The 25,451-nt window shown below is 39.5% G+C and overlaps 1 protein-coding gene across 1 annotated transcript; it reads left to right on the top strand.

Moving 5' to 3' along the window:
- The first annotated feature begins 398 nt into the window (after nt 1-398).
- LOC125346994 (lanosterol 14-alpha demethylase) lies at nt 399-25,021 on the top strand. Its single transcript, XM_048339996.1, has 10 exons — nt 399-1,020; nt 5,534-5,632; nt 8,334-8,510; nt 9,071-9,197; nt 10,799-10,973; nt 13,025-13,144; nt 13,345-13,540; nt 16,831-16,926; nt 18,077-18,245; nt 23,751-25,021. Exons 1-10 carry the CDS (start codon nt 847-849, stop codon nt 23,927-23,929), a joined length of 1,512 nt encoding a protein of 503 aa, XP_048195953.1. The 5' UTR covers nt 399-846; the 3' UTR covers nt 23,930-25,021.
- Nucleotides 25,022-25,451: the final 430 nt, after the last annotated feature.

Raw genomic sequence — 25,451 nt, 5'->3', positions numbered from 1 at the left:
TTTGGTGCAACCCAGCACACCAAATAACCATCTTTGGTTTAACTTGATGGCCGTCCGTGTACACTACCTGCGACACTGATTACCACTGGGGTAGGACGGGGCTGACAGCATCGTCCCATCTCCATGACTTGGTTTACTTCACGGCTCCACGTCCCCAAGGTTTTATTTAGGACCGTTTCTCCAGCGTTGAGAAACGGTACTTTGGAGATATCAGTGCGGCCGGCACACTAGCCCCGACTCCCCGACGGGGGGGCGGCGCCTAGGTCACCCACCCGGCTGACGCGACATAGGCCGAGATCACCTCAGGTGCCAGCGGTGCAATCACAGAGCGTGCCTCAGCGTCCGGCCTGCCCAATCACGATCCCAGAGATCCCTCCGCCAGCTTCCTCCGCCGGGGTCCTCCTGGGCCCTTTCCGGTCGCTCCGCACCACAGACACATAGATGCGAGTGGCACGTGGTTTCTCAGGGATGGTCACCTCCTAAGCTAAATCTCTCCGGTCAGTGTACTCTTTGCGCGACTCCTGCATTCCGTTCCCTCAGGTCCCCTCTGAGGCGCAAGGAGACATTGGTGGCGTGGAGTCCTAGTTAAGGGCGTGGCCAGCGACAGGCCCGCCCCGTTCTGTGACGCACTAGGTGGCGCGCGGGCGGGTAGTGGGTGTGGAAGGGAGGGGGGTGGCACCGGCCTTACTTGGAGACCTGGAGGCCGGGGCCGCCTCCCAACGCCCATCTGCCGGCTTCTCTGGCTCCATCAATTCGGAGGAGCGGCGGCGACCTCGGCCTCCAGTGTCCCCGGCGGAGTGTAGCGCATCCGCAGCCGCCGCCGCCGCCGCCTCAGCCGCCGCCACAATGGTGCTTCTGGGTTTCCTGCAGGCGGGAGGGTCCGTGCTGGAGCAGGCGATGGAGCAGGTGACTGGCGGCAACCTGCTCTCCACGCTGCTGGTCGCCTGCGCCTTCACGCTCAGCCTGGTCTACCTGTTCCGCCTCGCTGTCGGCCACGTGGTCCCGCTGCCCCCGGGGGCGGTAAGTTGCACCCACCGGGGTCCCCGGCGCAGAGGGCAGCAGCTGGCTTCTGGGCGGTCGCCGCCTTGGCTCGGGAGGCCGGGGCGGTAGCTGATGATTGCCTGCAGCGGGGCTTGGGGACCGGCTGTTGGCCAGGGCGGCTGCAGCTCTGCTGCTGCTGGAGTAGACCATCGGCCACCGCCGTGCCCTTCGCTGGCTTCGCTGACCGCTAGGATCGCAACGACCAGCACGTTGCCACCAGCCCCAAGGAGGCCCCAGGATCGTGCCGGCGAGTCGCGATGCTGAGCGACGGCCGTGACTGCTCGGGTCGCCCTTTGCACCGGGCCAGGGCTGAGCTTGCTGCTTGCTTGTAGTCCTAGTGATGGCTGTAACCCCGGTGGCCTTGGTGGAAGTGGCCGGTCCAGCAGCCGGGCCCCTCTCGGGGTCCTCAGCGCGCCCCGGTGGTCTTGCTGGCTGTAGTTCCCGGCACGGGGAAGTTATTGGTAGCCGAGACCCTGGGTGATCATCAGCCTGGAGCCCACTTGTGTGGTTCAGTGTTCGGCGGGCTCTATCATCGCCCCTAATGGCGATTTACTTATATCAGTATCCGTGTGGAAGGTGGATTGAGTTCCGTTTAAATTGTGACTTGTGTGGTAATTGACTTCATATGATAGGCTTAAAAAGTATCAGTTTCTGTAATGTGGCAGCTTTTTCTCTTTTTGATCCCTGGCTTCAAATTTCTGAAATATATTTGACGAATAAATGTGCACTTAGTAATCAAGGCAGCTTTTGAAAACTGCCCTTCAAAAACTGAACTGAGAAATGGAACATGTAAAGTTTATTGTACTTAGCACCAAGTAGTTTTAAAAGCAATTTTTGCTTTATTCATAACAGACATAAGGCAGAGTTAATATTTTTCCTACACGTTTTGTGTGTGTTTCTCTTAATTGTTGGGAAGACAAAGCTACCTTTCATATTTGCAATTGTTTTTCCTATTATCTGAGGAGCGTCAGGAAGTGACATTCTATTTGAGACCATCAAAGACCTGAGAACGTCATCCTTTCCTATCACTATAAGTTTATTTTCAGGAGTCCTAATCTTGTAGTCTGATTTTATGATGAGTGCCAAGAAGATTCCTCATAGAGTTGATCTACTGGCTTTAAAAATCAGTGGAGCTAGTTCATTTGCAGTGAGATAAACATGTTGATTGTGAATGTTGCTTAAATCCCTTCTTTGCATACCTCAGGTTTCTGTTCAGCTTTTTCTATCACTTATTTCTGATTGCAGTGGTGTAATATTTAAAATTGAGGTGAAAGTCTAAAATATTTCAAAATATTAATGTACTCATGTATCTTTTAGAGAAATAAGATCAATACTACAGAATATAGAGACAATGGCTAAATATATTTAAATGATTCTTTATAAAGAAATATATATAAAGTATATATAATGGATAATGCTTTTTTTTAATTTTTATTATCAAACTGATGATTTTTAGCCATTTTAAAAAAAACTTACCAATTTTAATCCATCCTAAGTGGCAGTTTTAGAAACACCAATCAAATCATTCATTTTTACCATCAGGTTTCCAGTGTTCATCTGAAAGCAAAAGAGACAGGACGAGGAAAGGCCTGCACTGGCTTGTCCTACAGAATGGGCATATACTCATCCCACTCAGAGCTTGATGAACTGCCTTGGTGCCAGCTTACCCTCTTCCACCATGCATGGACTCCCCCTATGGCCTGTCCACCATGCATGGACTCACCCCAGGGCCTGTCTCACCATGCATGGATTCCCCACTAGGGTCCATGCCACCATGTGTGGACTGGCTAAGGTATACCTTTGCCAGATCACCCCTCACTCCTGAGGATAGGCACACAGGCCTGCCCCAGGTTTTTTCTGTCCTTTCCTATTAATCTCAATGAGAAACCCAAGCAGTTCTTTAACATTAATATCCAAATTTCTAACATTTTGTCCCAAACAGTGGAAATAAATTTCAAGTTCCCAATGCCTTTTGCTAAACCAGATAGCTTGATGACAGTGCAAATAGCCTATGCATTAAGCTACCAAAAATTTCAACCACAAATTAGAGAAATTTTTAACTATTGTTTCTCTTTAAGACAACACAATATCTTTTTAGACTTTTGGTAATGCCCAAACTTGATGACCCTTGAGTTTAAAACTAAACTCACCCATTTTTACATCACACTGACAGTTTTTAATCTTGAACATGTTCACATACACACACACACATTCTCATGCAATAAGATCTTAAAGAGCACAAAAATGAACATTAGGTCATGTATATTTTCAGTGGCAAGAAACATTTGCCAATCTTACACTTGCAGGTGATCAAGATAAGGCTTTTTAACAAAGCACTTTACCGGGCCCTATTTTTCCTGGGCTTGCTAGTGTTAGCAAGGCATTTTAGCTTCAAGTTCTTTTCAGCTGGAGAAAGCTGGATGGGGGTTCCCAGGACTAAGACTCAGCCCACTCATTACTTGCCTACTCTTTAGCCCAATTTTGACTGGAGCATTTTACTATCAATTGACCCTTTAAGTACCTTCAGTTGGTAGAAGAGTGTGGTTACTTGAGTCATCTTAGCCCACCAGGTGGCCTGACTATCTTAGGCCAATTTCAGCCAGGAGCATCAATTTCAACTTGTTAACTTTAGCTAGTTGTTAGTACAATGTCCTCAGCTGCCTGCACACTCCCAACTGCCTCATTGCAGAAGGGGACACAGCACAAAGCAGGCTGTGACTTCCCCTATGGAGACACGAGACTGAACACAAGAGACTCAAGACTAAGGCAAACAGAATCTGGAAAAACCTAACACAAAACAGGACAGACACAGAATTCCCAAAGATTTCTAACACAAGAGACTCAAGAGTAAGGTGCTGGAAAGACCACAGGGCCCTGGAAATTCCCAGGGTGTACGCTTTTTCCTACCCCAGCCTTTTTGTCCACGAACAAGTGAAAAGGCTGGTAGATACTCTCCTGGCCCTTTTGGGACTGAGGGCCACCCACCCAGTGCCGGTGGGCCACATAAGCTGGAAAATGTTGTAAGACCAGGCCTAGGGGAAGTTCCTCAGCGGACACTGCTTATCCCTTGTTTTCTTATAAAACATGTCCAATCACAATAACAGCAAGCAAAAGCAGGATTGAGAACACAACCATACACAGGAACAAGATCAACATACACGCCCTCCACTGTGAGGACCTTCAGAAGGGGGGGGGGTGTCAACATGTCCCTTGGCCACCCCAGCCTTAGAGAGCCCCTGTGTCCAGCTTCTCTGTTTCAAGCCCACAAACAGTGCACTCTTCCATATAGAAACAGAAAAATTGGCAACTAAGCTTAGACACACCTACACCTCCTGAGGTTTCTTTTCCTAACCCGGGCTTCCCCCCGCCCCCCCCCCCCCAAAAGAAGGTGGTTAAGGACTCTTTCCGGTCATGGAACCAATGTTATGGGGTTAGAAATGTTCGAGGGAGGGAATTTCTCCATCCCTTCAAGAGTCCACCACTCAGAGACAGTCTCAAGCAAAAACATGGATTTACTGGGGAAGCAAAAAGCAAACTGACCGGCCAAGGCCACAGTGTACACTTGGGAGCTGCCACTGTGACCCCAAGCAGTCCTCAAATTGGGGTTTATAAAGGTAAAGTAGCACAGTTGTAGGAGGTTGACGTAGGCGGTAGAGCAAGCAACAAGCAAGTGTGGCACAGGTAGGAGGTTGACGCAGGGGGTAGAGCAAGCAACAAACAAGTTAAGCCATTTATACAAGCAGAATTTTGGGGTCAGGTTGACCTAATCTACTGCCCTCAACATTTCCTACCATGTTTCCCTAATGAAGATGGAATCAAGAACTACATTTTTTATCCTGGTCATGGGACTTGAAATCAGGATCTGGCACTGTCCCTGAGCTCTTTTGCTCAAGGCTATTGCTCTGTCCCTTGGAGCCACACAGCACCACTTCCTGTTTTTTAGTGGCTAATTGGAGATGAGTTGCATTGGCTGGCTTTCAACTGCATTCCTCAGATCTCACCCTCCTGAGTAGCTAGGATTATAGGCATTAGCTACTAGGGCGAGGCCTTGAATTCCATTTTCTTTATCCATTCATTAATTGATGGGCACCTAGGCTGATTCCATAGTTTGGCTTTTGTAATTCCTTATCTGGGGACTAAAATTGCCCGAGGTAGTAGAAGTGACAGTACAGTTTCTTCCCTTCATAACTCTTCTAGGTTGAATAGATACACTACTAATATTAGACATACTTAGCATTGTTTATTGTTTAAAGTCCCAAAGCCTGTTTGTCTAGTTATTTATCTTATATATCATCTTTACAGTTTTTGTACTTTTTAGATTTTCTTCAACGATATTGTCAGTTTGGCTGTACTTGTTACTTTTGATGCTTCACTTTTTGGTAAACTATTTTTCTTAATATTGATGAAAAATTTAATTTAACTGTTTATTCATGGAACCAACATTTTTCTCTTAAATGAAGTGGGAACTGAAATATTCTTTTTTCTCTTACAGAAAAGTCCACCATACATTTTCTCCCCAATTCCATTCCTTGGGCATGCCATAGCATTTGGGAAAAGTCCAATTGAATTCCTAGAAAACGCATATGAGAAGGTAAGTTTTACCAATGGACTCCCTCTAAAACCACAACCCCACCCCACCCCCCCAAAAAAAGAACTAGTTTCAAGAAGTGCTTTTCAAGCTTTTCCTTTAAAATGGCAGAACGGTTTGGAAAAATGGTGATGATATGCTTATTGGCAGTAGAAAAACACATAAAATATAGAGAGAGGCAAAGGCCTTGTTAGACTCCTTTAGTTTCTCTGTGTCCTGGGCTAGTTCTAAATTTTGTTTTCACTGATTATGCTTAAGATGGATAAAGTTGATATTTTTGTTAACCATGAATCTCAAATTTTCTTGACCTGCTCTGTCCATTTTCTGTGACTTCAGTTGCCCCTTGGATTGGGTCACATGCTATGGGCACTGGAACCTTTGACTCTCTCTTATGAGCTTTCCTGTTAGTTCAGCTGTTAACTCCACACTCTTGGATTTCACTATTTTACACCACAATAGTAAGTCACCTTATTCTTAGATCATATCTTCTGATTGCTTGTGCAACTCCCTGGATTATAACCATTCTTTGATGTTATTAGTCCATGTTCCCATTTACTTTGTTTCTAATCTGGCAGACTTTCTCGTTTTCCTGCTTTTGCTACTTTGGGTTCATGTCACCTCATTTCAGTTACATTCTTGTCAACATGTCTAGCTCCCTTGTCTCTGGATCTTTTCACTGTGCTCACCTGGCTAAACAGTGTCTGTGGAAAGACTTACTCATTTTCTCCTCCTTCTGCCAGATTACTTTGATTACTTATCTTACATGAAATTCATATTGCTCAACAATTCTATACTGTTCTTGTTATTGACTTTCCCATTCACCAGAATGACTAACTCAAGCCTTTACTTGTCTAAACTTCTGAGTCTTTCTACTTCTCTATCAAAGCAGGTGATTTTACCTAATTGAAAGGTGATTAAAAAGCCTCCAAGCTGGAGCCAGTAACTCAGGCCTGTAATCCTAGGTACTCTGGAAGCTGAGATCTGAACATCTCTGCTTGAAACCTCCCCCAACCTCCAGGAGAGCCTGTGAGACTCTTTATCTCCAATTTATCACCAAAAAGTTGAAGTGGAGCTGTACGAAAGTGGTAGCACTAGCCTTGAGAATGAAAGCTCGGGGACACCACTCAGGCCCTGAATTCTAGGCCCACCACTGGCACCAAGAAATAAAAAATAAAAACTTCCTTTTGGATACTTCCTCCTAACTATCCATTGCCCATTCTGCAGATTCTGTGTTCAAAATAACAATTTTCTCTCTTCTTGAACCTCCCTATGCCTCTGTTGCCTCATGCCAATTAAGTTTTTGCAATAGGTTCTGATTCATGGTGTGACATTCCTTCTTCTCTTACATCCTTATATTTTGCATAGATTAATATGTATATTCACCTATATACATGAATGTGTCCTCACCACATAATTGAAAACTTACCCAGTTTTCCAATGGCTTGCAAGGAAAAATCTTAATATGGCTTATCAGGATCTCTATTTCTACACCCTGCCTAACTTTTTTTTTTTGCCAGTTCTGGGCCTTGGACTCAGGGCCTGAGCACTGTCTCTGGCTTCTTTTTGCTCAAGGCTAGCTCTCTGCCACTTGTGCCACAGCGCCACTTCTGGCCATTTTCTATATATGTGGTGCTGGGGAGTTGAACCCAGGGCTTCATGTATATGAGGCAAGCACTCTTGCCACTAGGCCATATTCCCAGCCTCCCCTGCCTAACTCTTGACTTCCATCCCCTCTCATCTTTCCCCCCTTCACCTTTAGGTCTTGTGCACACTTAACTACTACTATATTTGCTGTTCACTCTCAGCCCAATGTCTTTTATTCTTAGATCTCCCCTTTCCCTTCTGTCATCTGCGTTTCTTTTCTTTGTGTAATACTTGTTTACATTTGGAATTCTACTTATGTTAATATGACTATTTGACTATATCTTTTTCTAATAGGCAAAAGCTTCATGAATCAGGGACAGGCCCTGTATTTGTGATTATATCCCAGAACCTAGTCTTTCGTAATAACTATAAACCTGCAAGTTGAAGCATTTAACACTTAACAGAACTGACAGTAATAACAAAAATGAAATCTGATGGCGAGGTAGCAAATAAAATACTGATAACTAAGTAGTATTCTGGCAAATCCCGGAGAAAAAGCTATAACATTTGGTTGCTCCTCTGCACTTATTCTTTTATTTATGATATTATTATGGTTTAAACTCAGGCTTCCTGCTTGCAGGCACAAGTGCTGTATTACTTGAGCCATGTTTCCACCTGTACATTTATTTTTATATAGGAAAAAAATGGATTGTCAGAGTTCTCAGAACTGTTCATTACAGAATTCTATATATTAAAGAAAAAAACCCTCAAATCTCTGTGACACATTACCAACATGTCCAATTATAACTGAGTAGTTAACTAGGTTAATATTGTTATGTATAATGGTAGAAAATGCTATGTTTAAGCGATAGAACAGGAAAAGGAAGAATAGGAAGAATAAAATGTTGTATTTATATAGCCTTTATGACTGGATGAAAATAATTATAAATTTCAACAAAGATTGGGTATTGAAAGATGAGATTTTTTTAAAAGATTGGAATGTCATGAAATTTTCTAGTGAAGTATTATTTTTATGATTTAAGAACTTGAAGTATGTAGTGTTGCTTTTTTTTTTTTTTTTTTTTTTTTTTGTTAACCTCACTATGGGTTCTTTCTTTAGTATGGACCTGTATTTAGTTTTACCATGGTGGGCAAGACATTTACTTACCTTCTGGGGAGTGATGCTGCCGCACTGCTTTTTAATAGTAAAAATGAAGACCTGAATGCAGAAGATGTCTACAGTCGCCTCACAACACCTGTGTTTGGAAAGGGAGTTGCATACGATGTGCCTAATGCGGTAGGTGGTACTGTTACCTGGACAAGGATGGCTCTATACTAAACTAATTATAGATAAGTGTACATTATTGCACACCTATAACGTATTGTAGAAGCAGTTTTTTCTGTGGATCAAATGATCTGAAAAATTTTAAGACATTAAATAAATTAAAAACTGAAGGAAGATAAAAATAATGTCAAAGTATGGTGGACACCTGGGAAATTGCAACAGCATCTGTACTGGGTTGGGAGACTAGAAGGTAACCAACCTAGCAAAATGGTCTCTGGAGTTAGGAATAGGAAAAGGGAAGGGGAAGGGGGAGGTAGGAGGCAGGGTTGGGACTTGCCTAGGGCCCTTGGAGCAGATACCTTTCTATTTGCTACTTCACATATATAGAGATGCTTGAAGTGTGCTGTACCTAGTATCATTTTTTAAAAATCCTCGTATTTTTATTTTGTACTTTTTAAAATGTGGTTTTCTCTAAGTGCTATCTAGTTAGAATATCCCATTGGATCCTATGATGAAACAAAAACATTTTAATGTTATATTTCCTTGAATTTTTTTTTCTTTTTCTTTTGAAGGTTTTCTTGGAACAGAAGAAAATGTTAAAAAGTGGCCTTAACATAGCCCACTTTAAACAGTATGTTTCAATAATTGAAAAAGAAACAAAGGAATATTTCCAAAGTTGGGGAGAAAGTGGAGAAAAAAGTAAGTAGAATGTTTTATACTTGTCTTGTTCTTTTCTGTGAAAAGATATCTAAAATATGTGTGAATCTAGAATACGTGTATATATACAAAATAAAGCACAATGTATTGAATTACTTTGGTTTTAATGAGAAGAACATGTCTGATTTCTGTGGAGTTGTAAATAGAAATATGGCCTTTACTGCAGAACTATTGCTTCTAAAAGTCAATAGTTTTGTTTATAGCAGAAAACTTCACTGCACTACAATCTTTTCTGTAAGGGGCTAGAAACCTGCTTTTATTGTTTGTGAACCTAACAGTGATACATATATTTTCTAACTATGAAAGAAGCTGATGTGAACATTAGAACATTTATACCTTTATTCTATGTATGTATGTAGGTGTGTGTCTACATATGCATACATCATACATACATACCTACATACATACAAGGTCTCATTTCATATCCTAAACTGGACATGAAGTTGTCTTCCTTTTGACTCATTCTTCTGAGTGCTGGAACTGTAGGCATGTGCCACTACTCTGGTTAGAATTCCAATTTAATAAATGCTTCTACTATAGGTAATTTTAACTCAAAAGGACCAGAACATTTGTTGAACTTTTTTTTTTTTAACAAATCTAGTAAAAGGCCAAGTAAATTGACAGTTCACTGATGAATGTGGAATTCAAAAACAAAGAATAATCTCGATTATTTTTATAACTTAAAAAGTCAACAAAATGGCTTGATATAGCAATTGGTGACTGCAGTTTCCTGGTCAACACTTCAATATTTTTCCTTCATTTCACCTGGGGAAAAATCCAGCCTTTGGACTGCTTTATGTTGGGAAAGCATGCCATTACTGTCTTCATGCTTTTTAATTTATTGAATTTACTAGGGCTTAAATTTAGGACCTTGTACTTGCTAAGCAAGTATTTTACCACTTGAGCCATGCTGTAGCTCTTTCTTTTTTTTTGTTCTTGGATAGGTCTTACATTTTTTTCCCAAGGTTGGCTTCTGACCATCATATTCCTGCCTGTGACTTGTGTGTTGTTGGATAGTTGGAAATACATGCTCATTACATGTACCATTCTGCCCATCTTATTGGTTAAGATGGAGGTCTAGCTGGGATTACAAGTGTACATTACTATATTTGGCCTGTCCTCAGAGGCTTTAAGCAACCTTATTGATGGTTTTTACTGTGAATCAAAAAGAAGATAACCATATTTATTTTTATTTTCAAGATGGAGAAGAGCTTATGACTGAATTTAGATACCTTTGTGACATCTATTTAGGCTGACAAAAGGAGCATATGCATCCCATAATGTTATTGCCTTCATGTTCTTGATTTTTTGGGGTAGTATAAGTGGGATCTTTTTGTTCTTGTTAGTATATATTTTTAGATACATAGCTCCCTTCTCACCCCTTTTTACTCCTCCTGCCTTTTGAGATGGAGCCTTGCTATACTCTCAAGCTCACAAATCTTCTCCTCTACCTCCTGGGTAGCTAGGATTACAGGCATGACCCACCAAGCTTGGCTGTGCTTGTCTTTTTTTTTTTTTTTTTCCATTTTTTCTTTTATATCTGTCAAAAGAAGTAGTAATGAGAACAATCTTTTTTCCCTTAGATGTGTTTGAAGCTCTTTCTGAGCTTATAATTTTAACCGCTAGCCATTGTTTGCATGGAAAGGAAATCAGAAGTCAACTCAATGAGAAGGTGGCCCAGCTGTATGCAGATCTGGATGGAGGTTTTAGCCATGCGGCCTGGCTCCTGCCAGGATGGCTACCGCTGCCTAGTTTCAGGTATGGATAGAGAAAATATTGCACTTGATTATTTCACTTTGTATAACTACTGTAATATTGGTGTGTTTTGCAAATTTGGGAAGATTAGGAGTTCCCATTGTTTTATAAGAAATGAAGACAGGTTTCCTTAATGTGCTCATTTAAACTGTTTTAGTTGGCTGAAAAAGGTAATTTGTTGTTTGTTGTCACATATTCCTGTACTCAAGCATGTCTCAGCTGGGCCTCTGTAATGCAGCTCGCTTTTAAGCACTGTATGAAAGTTCCATGGTTTTGTAGTATGTACATTGTGAAACTTCTTTCTTTTGAATATTTATCCCTTCATGTAGTTTTCTCTTGGTCAGCTTGGCAACAATACTATGATTTCCTCAAGGATGGTGACCATCTCTGGTGCAAAGCAGTAATTTGGTTGTTGCTCTGAGTCCTGTTTTTTGTTTTTTTTTTCCAGTCCTGGGGCTTGAACTCGGGGCCTGGGCACTGTCCTGGGCTTCTTTTTGCTCAGGGCTGTTATTTCAACCACAGTGCCACTTGTGGCTTTTTCTGTTCATGAGGTGCTGAGGAATCAAATCCAGGGCTTCATGCATACTAGATAAGCAGTCTACCACTAAGCCATACTCCCAGTCTGAATCCTGTCTGTTAATAGCCTTTCTCTACCTGTGCTGGGATTAAGTTAGTTGGTAGTTTTTTGCTTTTTTTCTTCTTTTATTTTGCTGATTAATTGGAGATAAGGCTCTCCCACACTTTTTTGCCCAGGCTATCTTTGAACCTTGCGTCTCAGCCTCTTGAGTAACTTGGATTACAGTTTTTGAGGCACTAGTGCCTGGCAAGTTTTGCAGTTTTTTTTTTTTTTTTCCTTGCCAGTCTTGAGACTTGAATTCAGTGCCTCGGCACTGTTTCTGAGCTGCTTTTGCTCAAGGCTAGCATTCTACCACTTGAGCCACAGTGCCACTTCTGGCCTTTTCTGTTTATGTGGTACTGAGGAATTGAACCCAGAGCTTCATGCATGCTAGGGAAGCACTCTATCACTAAGCCACATTCCCAGCCCAGGTTCTTTTGTTGTTGTTGTTAAAATCTCTTATGTGAAAATACCCAGCAGAGCGTTTGGACCATAGTCAGTTTTCCATAAAGGTGCACCCCCACCCTGTTTCCAACTCCTTCTGTCTTGGGTTAAGTTGGAATCCTTAGCTTATTAGGATAACTTACTCTTTTTCCGTTTGCTTGGGAAAACTGAGTTACTTATTTTTCCTATTTTTTGGTGCTAAAATATTGAACCTTGTGTGTACTAAGGATGCTTTTCCACAGCTACACCTCTCCTCTCCATTTACTTTCTTACATAGGCCATGTGTTTTCCTGGCTCTGTTCTAGCTGTTAACCTGAATGCTTCCTTCCTGTGCATATTCTGTGTTAATCCTCAATAGCAATATTGCAAGTGGAGTTCCTATGAGGAAGTTTGACTTCAAAGGGGGTTTAGGAGTCAGATTGCCTGGGTTTAAGTTCTAGCTCCAGTGCTCAGAGCTATCTGTGAGCTTAGGAAAACAGTATCTGTCTCAAAGTACTTGCTGCATAGTGCACATCATGTTAAAGGCAACATTTTGAAAGTTGAAGCTTGGTTTTTTTATGAACCTACTACTAATAGTAGATGTAGTTTTAGAAACTGAAAAGTATACTCAAATACTCTAGAAGAACCATTCTAGAATGGTTCTGTGGTGCTAAGGAATTGAACACAGGGCTTCAAGAATTGATTTGGTTAAAATCAGTATTTATTGTTAGTTTAGAAGAATGTACAGGTTTCTCTTGAACTGGAAAATGTTTCTAAAGGAATATAGACTTGCCTTAGACCTTTAGGTAGAAGACAGATAGTGCACTAACAGTTGTGATGGACAGGCACACCTAACACTGTACGTTACCCTTAGGCTTATTGTAATTCTTAATAATATGTTTCATGGCTTCTTTTTCAATTATTTTAGAGGTATTAGGATGAAAGTTTTCAAAATTAATTTGATCCTACAAAGTATTACTGTTTTGTAAAAATAATTTTTATTTTTGAATTACAGACGCAGGGACAGAGCTCACCGAGAGATCAAGAATATTTTCTACAAGGCAATCCAGAAACGCAGGCAGTCAACAGAAAAAATTGATGACATTCTCCAAACTTTACTAGATTCTACATACAAGTAAGAGCAGTTCAGATTGCATATCAAGCTGAAGCAAGAAATTACTCAGTAAAGCATAGTTCATTAGTTAAAACTTAAGGTAGAAGCTATGTCCCTTTTAACTGATGGAACCTAAATGGGTCCCTAAATTGGTATAAAATATGACTTTGTCTAAGGGTGGAGGCATGGACTGTTGAGTGGCTGTGTGCTTCATTCCCTAGGGATGGGCGGCCTTTGACAGATGACGAAGTCGCAGGCATGCTTATCGGGCTGCTCTTGGCTGGACAGCATACATCTTCAACTACCAGTGCCTGGATGGGCTTCTTTTTAGCCAGAGACAAAACACTTCAAGAAAACTGTTACTTAGAACAGAAAACCGTCTGTGGAGAGAATCTGCCTCCCTTAACTTATGACCAGGTTTGTGGGATTTTTCAGTTTCATTGCTGCCTGTTATTTTTATATTGTCCCTTTTAAAGAGACACTTCTGAGATTTGTCTGTATATCTTAGCTTAAGTTACTGAGCTTCTACTTTTAGAAAATTCTGTAACTTGATCTAACATATCCCTGTGTGATTGCTTCTTTCCATTGAACTGTTTCTGTTTTGCACAGATGCTTTGGGAGTTCTATGTATGGTACTTTGCCTTTCAAGCGTGGCTTCTGTAGGTAGGAAAGTGTGTTGTGTGTCTTAGGAAAAGTCAAAGCCTCCGAATTAAAGTTATTGGTCCAGATGGGCACATTGTTCAGTGTTCCCAACGTGATAGTGGTAGCAATGGAGATTAGAAACCCAAATCATTGCATCCAGCTTGCTGGGCGGAAAAGAGAGGACTAACTATACAACCTGACATTCTGTCTTTGAAGCAACCTGGTCATATATACTCTTCCTGGAGTTTATTTTCTTGTGTGTGTGTGTGTGTGTGTGTGTTCATTTAATGTGTACTAACATTAATTTTCAGATGGTAAATAATTCCACATTCCTGGGTTGTATAGTTATTTTTTATGCAACTCCATCTGTTTGGTAATATTTTATTTTTGAGGGTTTTTCCATTGAAATGAATAAGGGATATCTATAATTTTATTGTGGTATCTTTTATTGGCTTTGGTATCAGGTTTATAGTTTGGAAATGTCCCCTTTCTCTACTGTTTTTGGAAGCTGTGGGGAATTGATACTCATTTTTTTTCATGGCTATTAGAATTTCCCATGTATCTTTGTTGGAAATTTCTTGATCACAAATTCATTCTCTTATTACAAGTAGTTTTTAGTAATATAGCTATTATAAGTTACTAGTATATTCAGATGTTCCATTTCTTTTTCTGCCAGATTCCAAAGTTTGTGTCTTTTTAGGAATTTGTGAATTTCATCTTGGCCAGTTTGTTGCTATGCATTTGTTCATAATATCTTATTATCCTTAGGTTTATAAGATCAATGGTATTATCTCTTTTTCCCTCTTAATTTAGTAACTTTAGCACATTTATAATTGCTCGAGGAGTCAGTATTCATTAACAATCATGCTCCATTCCCCATCTCTAGCCCCTGGCAACAATGTACCTTTTTCTCTATGAGTTTGTCTGGTCTAATATAAATGGAATGATTCAATATGTGGTCTTTTGTGACTAGCTTTACTCCACATAGCATGGTTTTACTCACTGTTTAATTACTATAATGAAAAAAGAAAAAAAGATTTATTTAGCTCACATAGAAGTAAATTGAGCATTTTGGTTAGGCAATGGTTTCTTGGATACCAAAAGCACATTAAGAAGATACATGCCAACTCAGCAATCAACCAATTTTGAAAATGTGAGGCTCAAAGCCCAAAGGAATTTCTTTGGTTCTGGTAATGGTCCCTTTGATTGTCATATCAAAGAGATAGCATCATGGCAGGAGTAGTATAAAAGGGAGAGATAGGTCACCTGATAAAATAGAGAACCAAAATAAATTTTTAAAAATAACATCTCTCAAGAATTAACTCAGGATTCCATGAGAATGACCTTAATTTCTTATGAGGGAAGTACCCCAGAATGCCCTACTAGTCCCCCTTCTTAAAGGTTCTATCACTTCTTACCATCACCACATTGACGATCAAGCGTCCTACACATGAACCTTTGCAAGATACGCAACTCATGTTCAAATGATAGCAGAGTGTTGTAGCATGTATTAGTATATCAGTGTTTATCACCAGTAATATTTGATTACATATATATCAGTTTATAGATTTTCCATATATATATCACACTAGCATGTAGTAGTATTTGTGTTTATTACCAGTAATATTTGATTACATATGTATATCACAGTTTATAGATATGTTTACATACATATATACACACATATCACAGTTTATAGATGTTTGGATTGCTTTTATCTTTTCAATATTATTTGCAAACATGAGTGTAACACTTTTGTGTGGACTTTTGTTTTCAGTATTGTGGGGTACATTCCTAGTTGCATAATGGCTGGGGTCACATGGCAACATCATGCTTGGTCTTTTGAGGAATGGCCATGTGATAATACTGTCCCCTAAACTCAACCTTTACAGTTGTTTGGTTGCTGTAGTGGAAACCATGCTGTTGGCTTCAAGACTACAATGGATCTGAAAGTTGTAGCTACACTACCACAGGATTTATTCTTTTCACTGTTTTTTTTTCTCTTTCCCCCTTGAATTACACCCCTCTCCCTTTTCCCCTCACTTGTCTTTAGTTATGGGCCTGAGCACTATCCCTGATTTTTTTTTTACTCAAGGTTAGTACTCTACTACTTGAGCCACAGCTCCACTTCAGGCTTTTTGTTTTGTTTTTTGCCAGTCATGGGCTTTGAACTCAGAGCCTGAGCACAGTCCCTGGCTTCTTTTTGTTCAAGGCTAGCACTCTGCCACTTGAGCCACAATGTCACTTCTGACTTTTTCTATATACGTGGTGCTGAGGAAGCGAACCCAGGGCTTCATGTATACGAGGCAAGCACTCTTGCCACTAGGCCATATTCCTGGCCCCTCCAGGCTTTTTTTTTTTTTTTTTTTTTAAGATAAGAGTCTCTCATACTTGCCTGCCCAGGCTGGCTTTAAACTATGATGCTCAGATGCCAGTCTCTCCTGTGTAGCTAGGATTACAGGTGTGACATACCAGCACCCAGATAACTCTATTTAGATATTACAAAATCTTTGGCTAATTTACCTGAGTTTTAAAGAAGTTGACATTGATGATTTTTACAAATGTTCTCATTCTTTGATACTTTTTTTTTTTTTTTTGCCAGTCTGGGGCTTGAACTCAGGATCTGAGCAATGTCCTTGAGCTCTTTTTGCTCAAGGTAGCACTCTACCACTTGAGCTTCACTTCCAGCTTTTTCTGTGTATGTGGTACCAAGGAATCGAACCCATGGCTTCGTGCATGCTAGGCAAGCACTCCACCACTAGGCCAAACTCCCCTGTTGTCATTCTTTGAAAAACTCCTTTTTGTAAGTCCTTACCGAACCATTCTTCAGAGTGGCTGCCACTCTTCCTGTCATCTTGCCTGTTTTCTTTTCTTTTACCATGGATAGGAATGAAGCATGATGGGCTCAGCCATATTGAACCAGTCCCTCTGAACCTCTACCCAGAATGCATGCCAATCATGTACTAAGAAGTCAAAGTAATTTTTGTTCTGTTCAAGTTAAATGTTGGTAAAACAAACAAACAAACAAACAAAAAACCAACTCAGGAAGTTCATTCTCTCTTTAGCTCAAGGACTTAAGTTTGCTTGACCGCTGCATAAAAGAAACATTAAGACTTAGACCTCCCATCATGACTATGATGAGAATGGCCAAAACTCCTCAGGTGAGTGTCTTTTATTAATCAAGGAAAGAAAATACAATAGCATCGAGATGTTTTAAAATAAATTTTTGTTAGTTTATATTAGCTTTATTTTTTTATTCAGGGTCTCTTAGGTAGCTCAGGTTAGCCTGCAACTCACTATGTAGCCTAGACTGGACTTGAACTTGGAATTGTCCTACCTCAGCCTTCTAAGTGTTGGGATTACAGGCATGTGCCACCACCTCTGGCCAAAGACTTTTAAAAATTATTAAAGTTAAATTGTCATTACTTTTGTTTTAAATTTTCTTCTTGTTAAATAACTTACAATTTTCTTTAACATTTTGCTTTTTTAATTTTTAAAAGTGTTCTGAAATTTTTCAAAAGATAATTTAAAATAAGTAACTATTTTTCATAATTGCAGGTAGTGTATATACTAATCTCTAATGTGAATTATGCTATTTATTTTCACTTAACAATAGATTTTTTTAGAAATATATATTTTTTGCTTTAAACAAGAATGTTTTGTGCCTGGGAAGGAACTACATGGCAAAGTACTTTCTAGTTAGTATACATGAGGTGCTAGGTTTGACCTCTAGCACTGATATACATACATACATACATATATATGTGTGTGTGTGAGTATTGAAATATCAAGTTGAAGATGATGTTTTGTTGTTATAAACAATTGTAACAGTAGGAATCATACACATCAGATAATGGAAGACTCCTTGAAATTCTACTTTACCTCATATGCATTATGAGTTTGGTTTGTGTATATGCTTCTAAATATATATGTATATATTTGGTCCCGGAGCTTGAACTCAGGGCCTGAGGACTGTCCCTGAGTTTCTTTTGCTCAAGGCTAGCACTATACCAGTTGAGCCACAGTGCCACTTCTGGCTTTTTCTCTTTAATATGGTGCTGAGAAATCAAACCCAGGGTTTCATGCATGTTAGTCAAGCAGTCTACCATTAAGCCACATTCCCAGCCCTGTGTATATACTTCTAATTAATTGTTGGCTCATTTGCAAATCATTTTCAGTCAAAATGAAGTTTAGCTGACCTAGTTATCTGTACATAGGTTAAGTGCATGAATGCTTTCTTATATAATGATGTGTTGTTTGTTTAGTAACATGTTAGTATTCTCTAATGAAATGTGTTGCTTTCTTTTGTAGACTGTGGCAGGGTATACCATTCCTCCAGGACATCAGGTGTGTGTTTCTCCCACTGTTAATCATAGACTGAAAGACTCATGGATAGAGCGTCTGGACTTTAATCCTGATCGCTACTTACAAGATAACCCAGCATCAGGAGAGAAGTTTGCCTATGTACCATTTGGAGCTGGTAAGATGAGTTGAGATAGTTTGTTCTTTTCCAAATAATTAATGTGAATTTTCTTTACAAATTTATATACAAATATTTCTGTTTCTTCATAAGCACATTCCATCATTGTCTGTAGGAGTAGAACCTTGTAAATTAAAAAAAAAAGTAATTCATTCATTCAAGGAGAATTGTCCTGTGAATCTTTATAATCCTACATTACCTTTTAACTTAGCTGGTTTTACTAGTTCTAATTTTTATAGTGTACTATTGTTTTCCATTATACTACTATTTAGAGAACTTTGTGAGTTCTGTTTTAAACGGACCATTGGAGAGAGCAAAGGAAGGGGTGACATAAGCCAAAAGAAATGTACGGGGGCTGGGAATGTGGCTTAATGGTAGAGTGCTTGCCTAGCATGCACGAAGCCCTGGGTTCTTTTTGTCAGTACCACGTTATTAGAAAAAGTTGGAAGTGCCCAGGCCCTGAGTTCAAGCCCCAGGAGTGGTAGAAAAAAAAAAGTAATGATTATCTAACTTATGAAACTGTAGCCCCACTCTATATCACCCTTATAAAATAACAAAATTTAAAAAAAATTCAAAGGAAAGAACCATTGGAGTTAGCAGACCTTTTAGGAAGCTACTTGAGTTTAAATATAATTTTACCAGCATTTCAGAAGACAGCAAAGGCTGCTTTTATAATTGAAGCATTTCTGGAATAGTAATCAATATTTTTGGTGCTTTGAATATTTTTATATAGTGGATTTTAAATTTGAGCAAGTTGTATGTAAATCTGCACACAGAAATAAGTAGTTATGGGTCATACATTTCCAGAAGGATCCTTAAATAAATCACAGAGACCAACAATTTCTCTATCAACTGGTACTCTATCCTACGGCTTTTATAATGTCAGATAACTCTTTGTCATGTAAAGGAAAGTATAAAGACCTTTGAGAATTTTAGATCTGTAGTTATGAAAATGAATTTAACAATAACATAGCAAAGGATCTGAACATTATTAATAGTTACAATGTTAATAACAACATAGTAACTATTACATTCTGTGGCCCAAATTCTGCAAGAGGGAGGAGTCCTTTCTAAGCTGCCCTCCACTTTTCAGAAAATGGAAAATTACTTAGTTACCTTCTATGGCAGTGTATTCTATTACAGGACAGCTGCCATTTTAGAACTAATTTATATTACATTCTTTTTGTTGTTGCTCCAGGCTAGTGCTCTACCACTTGAACCACAGTGCCACTTCTGGTTTTCTCGTGGTTAATTGGAGATAAGAGTCTCACAGACTTTCCTGCCCTGTCTGGCTTTGAACCTCGATCTCTGTCTTCTGCTAGGATTATAGGCGTGAGCCGGCCGCTGGCTCCCAGCTGTATTACATTCTTTAAATGTCCTCTTTATACATAATGCTAAGATAGTCTCTGAAACTATGTTTTCTCTCTAACTATTCGAGTGAAGATATAATGTCCTCTCAGCATTTTTTTCAAATCACTGTAATAATTTTCTAGGGCTTCTATAACCTGTAATTACCAGAAACTGAGTACCTTTGAAATGAGAAAATTACCCTCACAATTCTAGAGGCTGGTAGTCTCAAGTCTAGCTCTTGGCAGTTCCATGTCCTTGCTGAAGTCTCTAGAGGAAATTCTTTCTTTGCCTCTCCCTAGTTTGGTAATCATTGGCTTACAGTTTTTATCATGTTCTGACATTAATACTAGGCTCTTTTTTTAAAAAATTAAATTTTATTGACAAGGTGATGTACAGAGGGGGTACAGTTACATAAAAAGGTAGTGAGTACATTTCTTGTCATCTTTGTTATACCCTCCCTCATTTTTCTTACCCTTCCCTAGTTCAGATAAGCATATATACAATACCCAGTGTACCAAAATCATATGCAGTAACCATGTGGGGTATGCCAAAGGAAATTCTACTACTACCTTATTGCAACGACAACAATAAAGTCCTCCTGTTTCCATCTCTTGGAGTTCATTTTGCTTAGCCTCTCATCTTATATAATCATATGTACATAGCTGTTGCGCTATTGTGATCCTTTGATAGGTATATCCTAGACCTTTTTATACTAGGCTCTTCTTGTTGATATGTTTTGAAATGCCTATTAAAGACACCAGTCATTGAATCTAGGACCTACCCTAACATAGTATAACCTCATTTCCAACTGTTTTGTTTCTAACATTTCTTTTTTTGGGTGTTTTTTTTTTTTTTGCCAGTCCTGGGCCTTGGACTCGGGGCCTGAGCACTGTCCCTGGCTTCTTTTTGCTCAAGGCTAGCACTCTGCCACTTGAGCCACAGCGACACTTCTGGCCATTTTCCATTTTCTATATATGTGGTGCTGGGGAATTGAACCCAGGGCTTCATGTTTGGGAGGTAAGCACTCTTGCCACTAGGCCATGATTCCCAGCTCCCTCGGGTTTTTTTTTTTTTTAAGTTAAATTTTATTGACAAGGTGATGTACAGAGGGGGTACAGTTACATAATAAGGTAGTGAGTACATTTCTTGTCATGTTTATTATACCCTTCCTCATTTTTCTTTCTCTTCCCTAATTCAGGTAAGCATATATACAATATCCAGTGTACCAAAATCTTGTTTCTAACATTTCTAACTGTTGGATTCAGGTAGGAAAGGAGTACATATTAAACATACTCAGTTTCAATTTTTTCTTCCTTTTCCCTTCCCTCCCTCAGTTTATTTTAAGAGACTTGTTATGTAGCCATGCCCTAAACACCTGGCAATCTTCCCTTCCAGAGACTGGAACTACAGGTGGTGCATACCAGCACACCCAGCTCCAGCTATTATTGCACCCAAAAACATTCTTGTTTATGCTGTTTTTCTCTATATTGGTTCATATAGTCCAGTTTTATAATGTTATGTTTTGTTAATCAATAGAACTTATCAACCCTTCTCTTGATTCAGTTAGAATGTACTTTGTTGCTAAAATTAACCTAAAAATAACCTTTTCTCTCATCTTTTCAAGAGTAAGCAAGAAGGTTGATCTGGTTAAAGCATAGTATATACATTGTGACATACTTTAGTGAAACCTCTTTTGTTTTTTTCTCTGCCTGAATTGGGGCTTGAACTCAGGGCCTGGGCACTGTCCCTGAGCATCTTTGTGCTCAAGGCTAGTGCTCTACCACTTGAGCCACAGTGCCACTTATGGCTTTTTCTGGGTAGTTGATTTGAGATAAGAGTCTCTTGGACTTTTCTGCCTGGCTGGCTTCAAGCCAAGATCCTCAGATCTCAGCTCCCTGAGTAGCTAGTATTATAGGCGTGAGTCACCAGCATCCAGTGGAACCTCAGTAAACAACACAAACAAACCAAATGAATGAGAGGAATGTAAAACAGGTCCTGTCCAAGGTAGGGATATTAGAGGGAGGATGAGGGTGTACAGCGAAGATGAAGGTGAATATAGTCAAAATACTTGACATACTTTGAATGGGGTTAATTTAATTACGATGTATTATATGCATATGTGGACATGACAAAAGAAATCCTTTGTGGGGCTGGGAATACGGCCTAGTGGTAGAGTGTTTGTCTCGCATACATGAAGCCGTTGGTTCAATTCTTCAGCACCACATATATAGAAAAGGACAGAAGTGGCCTTGAGGCTCCAGGGGTAGAGTGCTAGCCTTGAGCAAAAAGAAGCCAGGGACAGTGCTAAGGCCCTGAGTTCAAGCCCCAGGACTGCCCCCCGCCCCCCCCCCCCCCAAAAAAAAGTAATTCTTTGTGCAAAAAAGGTCAAAGAACTTTTGGAAAAAGATTTTGCAAAAATGATGCTTTGCTTAGTTCTCCTCTAAGCATTTTTGTATTTTTTATATGGACCAGTTTGTACGTGTCCCTCTTAAATGTGGTTCCTGTAAGTGCAGTTATAAGCAAGTAATGTGCTAAACACATATTTTGTGTTGTGTGTGTATGTATGTACCGGGCCTTGCCTTTGGCTTTTTTGCTCAAGACTGGCAGTCACTTGAGCCACATCTCCACTTCTTGCTTTTTGGCGGCTAATTTGAGATATGAGTCTCAAAGACTTTTCTGGTTGGCCTCAAACTGTTATCCTCATATATCTGCTTCCTCTGTAGCTACAATTACTGGCGTGAGCTACTGTTGCACAGTGAGGTTTTTCTTTGTTGTTGATAAAAATAAATTTACAATGGAATGCCTGCTTTAAGTTAGTTTTCATAGTCCTGACGAATGATAAATTGACTTTTAAAATAGTCATTTCTGACTAGTTTTCTTTGCCTAGCCCAAAGTGATGCTAGGCTCCTGTTCTTTTATATTAAATCTTGATGATTTTAGCATTTATGGTCCATTCTCTTTTTTTCTTTTCTTTTTGTTGCTCATGGACCAGCTTGAACTCAGGGGGCCTGGACCCTGTGCCTGAGCTTTTTCACTCAAGGCTAGACTCATCACTTTGAGCCACAGCATCACTTCGGGCTTTCTGGTAGTTAATTGGAAATAAGTCTCATGGACTGTACTTCCCTGGCTACCTTTTAACCACAATCCTGATTCTCAGCTTCCTGCATAGCCAGGATTACAGGTGTGAGTCACCAGCACCCAGCTTCAATGATTTTTAAACTGACTTTTGAATATGGTGTTAGATAGGAATTGACTCCTCCCCCACTAGTATTCCAGTACCACATGTTGAGAAGTGTCTTCATTGGCCTGTTCAACACTTGATAACTGAATAAGCACCTGAGTATTTTTTTTTTAATCTTTTTTTTTTTTTTGGCCAGTCCTGGGCCTTGGACTCAGGGCCTGAGCACTGTCCCTGGCTTCTTCCCGCTCAAGGCTAGCACTCTGCCACTTGAGCCACAGTGCCGCTTCTGGCCGTTTTCTGTATATGTGGTGCTGGGGAATCGAACCTAGGGCCTCGTGTATCCGAGGCAGGCACTCTTGCCACTAGGCTATATCCCCAGCCCCAACACCTGAGTATTTTTGAGCTATCTGCCCCGTGTTACAGATTTGTTGCTCCTTGTCCAATACCATACTATCTTGGTTACTGAACTTGCAGTCAAGAAGTCAAACTTGGTCAACTTATGTCCTTTTGTATAGTCTGTTTTTAAAATGGTTTTGGGAATACTAGGCCCTGAGTTTACCTTCCACAATCATTTGTAATGATGCTTGAAATTTTTTTAGTATGTTCATATTGACTTAAATAGTAGAGTTCTTTTGGGATAGGAACTGAATATTCCACTATATTAAAAAACTAGATTATAATCTTATGATTTAATTTTCTTTGTTTACTCCATATAGGAGGTATTGACTTCTATGTTAAAATTTTTAGAAAACATCATTGGAAAAGTAACCATAATTAGTCACATGACAATTGCTTAGAACACTGAAAATGACCAGGGATGTTCAATGAATTATTTACATCCTCGTTTCGTATGATAGAATATACCATCCTTTTATGTTACTATCGGTACATGTGGTGTTGGTTTTAAATTTCACTTCATGTTAAAAGTTTTTAAAACTGACGGATGAAACCCTTTTTTTTTTCTTTCCCAACAGGGCGTCATCGTTGTATTGGGGAAAATTTTGCTTATGTTCAAATTAAGACAATTTGGTCCACTATGCTCCGTTTATATGAATTTGATCTCATTGATGGATATTTCCCCACTGTGAATTATACAACCATGATTCACACCCCTGAAAACCCAGTAATCCGTTATAAACGAAGATCAAAATGAAAAAGGCTGCAAGGAACTAACACGTGACACATCACTGTAAAGATGCAAAGGCATTTGCAGAGAATGAAGTTCATGAAACAACTCTGTGTAATGTTTTCTTGTGTAATTCTAAAGCCAATATGAAGATTTTCTTAAATGACTGATACTGTTAAGTATAATGACATTGAAACATTTTTTCTAACAGTTTTGATACTATGTGCTTTCAGGATGTTGTGTTCATTTAAAAAAAATTAGGGGATCTAGGTAACTGACAGATTTTAAATGGTAGTTTCCAGGTACCAGTTTTAAAAGCACAAATAGCTTTGGTATAAAAGTCTACTGAAATACTTCAAAAGGCTGTAATTCTTTTACCTGGGTAGTTTTTGTGTATAAAGATGGGGTGGGTGGGAATAAACTGACAGTCAAAGCCTTAGGTATGGGACTAGTCTATTGTTCTGATATGATACTGAGTAGTGGTGGAGCTTTGCTATAGAAAAATGTGTCCTTTGCAAATTTTACTTGAAGCATTGTTATATGAAGTTGAGAGATCTAGAGCCATGTCTGGATAATCATATTTCCTAAAAATAACACCTTAATACTAAATAGTGCTTATGTATAATAAATATGTATTTGGTTCCACAAGTCCACATTTGTATCAAATTCACAAATCAAATCCTTAGGGAATGTTTATTATTTGACTCAAGGTTGATCCTAGAATTCGGTCACCAGAATCCAAGGAGGGATGTTTTATTACCAGTTCTGCTGAACAGTTAAACCAAGATCAAAGGGTTCTTGGGAGATGGTGTCGCTGGTCATATTCTGTGTTCAGGAATTGACTTAACTCACAATGTAAATGGAGCCTAACTGTATGAGATACCTGTCACCTGTTATTTTTTTCTTGCTGGGCCCGGTGGCCCACATCTTATCCCAACACTTGGGAGGTTGAGGCAGGAAGATCATGAGTTTGAGGCCAACTTGGGCTACACAGTAAGACTGCCTCAAATTTTTTTTTTCTCATGTATATTATAGTTGAGGCTAGAGGATTCATGTTAAAGTTGTGAAAAGAGTATTAACATTTCACATTAAAATTCTCTTTGAGAGAGCCTGCTTGGATTCATGAATCTGTAGTGTTTATTTCATTGAATAGTTCAGCAAGTAGGAACATAGATGGAGAAAATTAATCTTTATTTGCACTAATTCCTAACTGTAATTTAGTATTTCCTTTATAAACACTATCTTAGTGTAGTGCCTTGAGAGTCTGTCAGTAGAAGACTTCTTGAAACATCTTGCTCATCATTATGTTGAAGTTTATATAATTATTTTACCTATTACTAGAATGTATTAATGTTTCAACTGTAAGCATATTGTTTTTTTTTTTTTTTTGGAAGTTGACAGTTCTTTTGAGGAGGTATCTCTAATCTCACTAGAGTTCTAGAGAGATTCTATGCATGAAAGATGTCAGGACTCTGTTTTCCTGAATTTAGGCTTTCAAATGCTAAAAATGCTAAGTGTTTAGACCTTGTGCATGCTAAGCAAGTGCTTG

Source organism: Perognathus longimembris, chromosome 2 (genome assembly GCF_023159225.1).
Source record: "Perognathus longimembris pacificus isolate PPM17 chromosome 2, ASM2315922v1, whole genome shotgun sequence".
NCBI classification, from domain to species: Eukaryota; Metazoa; Chordata; class Mammalia; order Rodentia; family Heteromyidae; genus Perognathus; species Perognathus longimembris.
The sequence above is the reverse complement of the archived record's forward strand: the minus strand, read 5'-3'. Positions and strand labels throughout refer to the sequence as shown.

What these genes read in the sequence shown, in the direction of transcription:
- LOC125346994 (XM_048339996.1), top strand. Translation starts at nt 847, where the DNA reads ATGGTGCTTCTGGGTTTCCTGCAGGCGGGAGGGTCCGTGCTGGAGCAG. An exon ending in TCCCGCTGCCCCCGGGGGCG is followed by an intron (nt 1,021 to 5,533) that starts GTAAGTTGCACC and finishes TTTCTCTTACAG; the next exon opens with AAAAGTCCACCATACATTTT. An exon ending in GAATGGCCAAAACTCCTCAG is followed by an intron (nt 16,927 to 18,076) that starts GTGAGTGTCTTT and finishes TTTCTTTTGTAG; the next exon opens with ACTGTGGCAGGGTATACCAT.